The sequence below is a fragment of the Hermetia illucens genome, chromosome 5 (assembly GCF_905115235.1).
Source record: "Hermetia illucens chromosome 5, iHerIll2.2.curated.20191125, whole genome shotgun sequence".
Classification (NCBI taxonomy): domain Eukaryota; kingdom Metazoa; phylum Arthropoda; class Insecta; order Diptera; family Stratiomyidae; genus Hermetia; species Hermetia illucens.
In genome coordinates, this window is record NC_051853.1 from 80,692,177 (window position 1) to 80,697,617 (window position 5,441).

Here is a 5,441-nt window from a genome sequence, read left to right on the forward strand (position 1 = left end):
AAACAGCCATAAAGGAAATTTAACATCAACAAAATCTTCATTTTCTCATAAAATATGCGCGCCTTGAATAATACTTAAGTTACACAACAGTTAAACTATATGCTACCGGCTACAGGAAATGTCACGTACATTTTGCAGCACAGTGATTGCAAGATCTACTGCAGTTGCCTTCACAAACAAGTTCCTTAATCCAAACTCAACCTGTTGTTATCGGTTATAATGCAAATGTCAGTGCGAATTTCGTATTATAATCCTCATCAACGTTATTGCCTCCAAGGAGGAGTCTACTTCTAATAATAAAGTGTCTTTTTTTGAGGAGGTAGAACCAGCTTTCGACGTATGCCGCAAGTATGACATCGAAATTATACTTGTGAAATAACATAAAATACGGAACGAGTCCGAATTCAGGTGATACGTTGGTGCTTATAGGATGACTTAATTTATTACGTCGCAAGGAATGCTAGCTGGAAGTACTTGGTTTGCGCGGAAGCATATCCAAAAGATTTCTTTGATATCTCCAAACGGGATGACTTCCAAGCAAATTTGTGGAAGCCGGTAATCGATAGTATATTGTTGACTGACATCATTATCTTTTGGGCGAGACGTTTGGAACCAGGTTTCGGAATTTCAAAAAACCAAGTTGTAAAACAATGGTGTAAATTAGGAGGTGATTAGTTAGCCAAACTTTTCAAGAAAAAGATTGATTTCGAAGAACGTTTGCTTTATTGGTAATTTAAAATATATACAAACACGATTTTTAGGACCAACTGTCCCCTGTTGTATCTTCTAAAGATAAGAAGAAGGGGGAAGGTGGTTGTGAAAATCACTCGTCCATGCTTCACCTCCAGTAGCTCTGTTGGCTGTGGTTATTGCGGCATCCATTTCCCCCTTATAAGTGTTATAGATGGCTTCTATTATTAACTATTCTCTGATTGTCAGAAGGAGATTCTAGATGGTGTTGCTATTCGAACTCGGAGCATCGTGCCAACGAGATAGTGATCCGAGTCTATATAAGCGCCCCTATATGTTCCGACATTCATCAAGGCTGAAAGGTGGCGGCGTTCAATTTAGTCAATTTAATTGAAAGTGGTTCCATTTGGAGAGACCCAGGAGAGGTTTGTGGATCGCTCCCACGCAAACTAGGTACTTCCAACAACCATTTCGTGCGACATTGCTAGTTGGATAGCCCGCAGTCGGTTGCCTAAGTATTATAGTTTTGTGTAAGCTACGGAAGACAACGTATCGCCTGAATGCGGGCTCCGTCCCTACTTGTCTGTTAAAATCTCGAAGTATAATTTTGATATCATACCAGGGACAAGATTCGAGGATTAGTTCTACTGCCTCGTATAAGGTATCCTTCTGCAACTCTACACTCTCCTCTGTAATAGCGTGAACGTTAATGAAGCTTATCTTTCTAATTTTACTTCGTAAGCGCCGAGTACATAGCCTTATGTTTTTAAAGCCGATAACAGCAGGTTATCCTACTCCCTACTATCAGCACATGGTCCACTGGATGGCCACTATAATATATGGTGTAGTGGCTCTTTCCCAGAAAACCGGTCCCTGTCCAACGCATCTCTTCTAACGCTGTTACATTGGCCCTATATTTGAACAGGGTATCGGCTGGCTGCTGGGCAGCATTCGATCTGTACAGGGCGCGTACGTTCCATGAGAAAATGCGCAAATCGTTAGTCCGTTTCCGTTGCCTGATTCTTCCTTCTAAAATCCGTGGTTTCATGACTTCGGCTTTCTGTGTAGGGTCGTTAGTCCTACCTAACCCCCAACCTGGAGAACCAGTTGGTACAATTTTTCCCGTTTTTAGGCGCCTTCAGGTTTTCGTTCTGCTGATTTGAAGCAACAATTACAAAACATTTTAATATGTGTAAAATAAACAATTTCTTGAACTAAAAAGTTTAAAAGAATATTGAAAAGTAACATTTCGGCATCTTAATAAACTTTTCTTTCGAGAATTTGGATGTTTTTTATGACTTCTTCAATCGTTTGATGAATTACATTTATCCTAGTTTGCGAACCAGAAAAATATGATGTGAATAAGTCGTTAACTTTTCATTTGATATATTTTGAAATATCGTGGCATCCGGTATTCAGCATACAGTTTTGAGAAAAACAGGTTTAAAAACATCTAGAGTTCAAGGAAAACCTGTAACCCCTTGCCCGTTGAACGTCATAATTCCCAAACGACTACAAATATCGGGGAATTACCTTACTCAAATATTCTACTCCATATTTGGATGCAGTTAATGCGGTAAAAGAACCATATCTGGAACCCAACATACGGGGTGAATCTCTTAAGGATAAACCTCTTAAGACGACCATGCCCATCTTCAATCAGGTGGAATCAGGAGCTCTGCAAAAGCAAATCAGCAACAGATCAGATTTTCTCTTTGCAGCAAGCGATGGAAAAACGTTTTGAATATGGATAACAGTTGCACCATCTATTCATCGACATTAAAGCCGCCTATGATAGCATAGCCAGGGAAAAACTATACACGGCGATGAGAGAAGTCGACATCCCGACGAAATTAATAAGACTGACTAGGCTGACCTTGACCAATGTGCGAGGTCAGATAAAAGCAGCGGGATCACTCTCAAGACCATTCGACATCAACAATGGGCAACGACAAGGGGATGCCCTATTATGCGTCCTCTTTAATCTGGCCCTTGAGAAAGTGATCCGTAATGCTGAGGTAAATGCAAGAGGTACGATCCTCTTTAAGTCCACCCAACTACTGGCCTATGTTGACGATATCGACATCATGGGAAGAACCATCCGAGACGTACAAACTGCCTTCATCCAGATCAAGCAGCCGACGCGAGATCTTGGGCTGCACATCAATGAAGGCAAGACAAAATATATGATGGCAACGTCAACGCCGAAAGCCAACCAACCAACAACACCAAACCGCTCTGGCCAAACGGGAAGGATAAAGATAGGAGACTACAACTTTGAAACTGTTGATAATTTCTCCTATCACAACCGATAGCAGCCACAATGATGAAATCCACGCACGGTTGTTCTGTTCCGCTCGAAACGTCTCACCATAGGGTCAAAGCTCTTACTTTACAAGACAATAATCTTGCCAGTTTTCATGTATTCCTCCTTACCTCCTCCCTTTGGTTCTTAGCAAGAAAAATTGCGAACTCTTGGTCGTGTTCGAGAGAAGAATCCTCCAAAGAATTTTTGGCCCCCTACATGAGGATGGACGATTCAGTAGCCTACACAATCACGAAATCTATGAGCGATACCATGACCGTCCGGTTGTGGATAAAATCCGGCTCAATAGGTTACGGTGGGCGGGTCACTTAATCCGTATGGATGAGGATGATCCCACCCGGAAAGTCTATAAGGGCAATATCTATGGTAGAAAAAGAAGACGAGGCAGACCCTGAAATGGAGCGATGGCGTAGCTCAGAAAACACCAGGCAGCTTTTAGGGATATCGAATTGGTGGACCTCGGTGCAAAACCGGGATGTCTGGAGTTCCTTATTAAGGCAGGCCTAGACCGGATACCGGTTGTTGCGCCGCTGATGATGATGATGATTCCATTACCCTCCGCTCTGCGATTACTGCATAGTTAAGCTTTAAAATTAAAATTGTATTGAAATTTAAAAACGATTAAATGTATTTTTAGAGGAACAACAAATTATGGCGAACGGTTGAATGTTTTTTGGTTAAATACTTTCATTATTCTGATTCTGTCATGAAAATCGATATTAAAATCTCTGCAACGACACCAAATTCATAATCCAGAATGCACTCCGAAAAATAGTTTTAAGGTCGTGGCTTAATAGTTTTACTAGTTGGAGGTGGTATTTTACAGAATCCAGCAGCATCAAAAACGGGTAGTAATTCCCTTACTCGCCCCGGAATGCTTCCGTCGATTAAACGTCTGCAAGTTGAGTTTATAGTGGTTGCTTCACGTTTTTATTTAGTATCACTTACCCTCCTTTCTTAAAAGCGATTTTTGCTGTTGGTGAAATTGGTAAATTCGCTTCCGTTGGGAAGAAAGTTGCTCCATAGAAATCCAATCCGTTCTGAAGTAGAATGTTATATTCGTCTAAAGAGGCAAGTGTAATCCTTATTGGAGGAGGATTTCCCTCCTTACTGGGTTGATCCTCTTTTGCAATTTGAGATTTAGGGGTTGGTGATCCTTGAAGGAGAAGAACATGTTAGTCGTTTGCATTTTCAACTAAAATGATTTGTCTACCGTCAGCTCCCTTTTCAGTAGCTGAACCTGCTGACTGGATAACGAGACGAACAACTTCCACAACTGAATTGAATCGATATAGAGAATGTCTTATATCTTCAACAGGCAAATCCTCAGGAACATCCAAGACAAACAGGGTGAACGTTTTCTGTGGTCGACAAGGAATTGCGACCTGATAAGCATAAAACAAGATCACGACAAATAATCTTTGCAAAAACTGTTCTTCAAGTTATTTACTTTCCTATAGAAACGCGCTCCGGTCACCTTATGGAATCCTTTCTTGAAAACCGCCTGATAGTCTATAGGACTTGAGAATTTGAACAGAATTCCTGTGGCCGTTTTCGTCAAGCTGAAACAGCCTTTGAAGTTCATTTTCTCACAAATAAGCGCGGCTCGTTCCATAGAGAGTTCGTGGGAAGGCGTTAGTAGAAAGGCACCTGAATTATAAAGCACCAATTTTTCACTTTGAAGGAACACTCCGTGCACTTAATTAATACCTTTCGCCAGGAAATGCTCAGAGTCAGATATTTCCGAGTCCGAGTCGATGTCGCGTTTGTCATTCCACATTCCTTCGGATGCTTTCTGACTGCCCATTTTCTTCGTCACTAAGTTACTGGTACTCCGATTGTGGTGGAACTCGTTCTTCTCCTGCTCAACGTCCGACGTGTTTCCGATGTAAGACATCTCAAAATCAAGGAGTAATCACTAAATTAGGAGCACAACACGCACGGTTAGTTCGTCGATATTTGTTTGTAATTGCTACAAACAACCACGAAAACACAATGCAACGATAATCCTTACCGAAATCTCTAAAAGATTTGAGCGGATTAACAGAAGGCGGAAATCTTTTATAGACAAATTAATAGAGCTCAAACATGCTTGTGTCGGAATGACCAAATTTGAAACCAACGTTTGTGCGCCAGAAAACAATACGCCATTATAATCCAGATCTGAATTTAGCAAAATATTAGGAAGTATATTAACGAAGACAATGCAAAATTATCTTCGCTTGATTTGCTTCTCCGTCGACTGGCTAAAAGTAGTGCGAAGCAAGAGGAATATGCGAATTGAATCATCTAACCATTTTCATTTAACGATTTGATGTATATGCGAGGTTTTCTATGTCGTTCCCATTCAATGGTCGCTATCTGTTTACAAGCAATTTCTTGTAAAACACGAATCGATTCCCCAACTTCGGCTAAATTATGTAAT

At 40.9% G+C, this 5,441-nt stretch overlaps 1 protein-coding gene across 1 annotated transcript; it reads right to left on the reverse strand.

Annotated features, from left to right (window-relative positions):
• Positions 1 to 3,626: 3,626 nt before the first annotated feature.
• LOC119657256 lies at positions 3,627 to 5,063 on the reverse strand. The gene is made up of 5 exons (XM_038064084.1): positions 4,727 to 5,063; positions 4,467 to 4,666; positions 4,230 to 4,401; positions 3,965 to 4,172; positions 3,627 to 3,911 (listed from the first exon to the last, which is right to left on the reverse strand). The coding sequence occupies exons 1-5, from the start codon at positions 4,911 to 4,913 to the stop codon at positions 3,794 to 3,796; spliced, it is 885 nt and encodes a 294-aa protein (XP_037920012.1). The 5' UTR covers positions 4,914 to 5,063; the 3' UTR covers positions 3,627 to 3,793.
• Between the last annotated feature and the right edge of the window lie 378 nt (positions 5,064 to 5,441).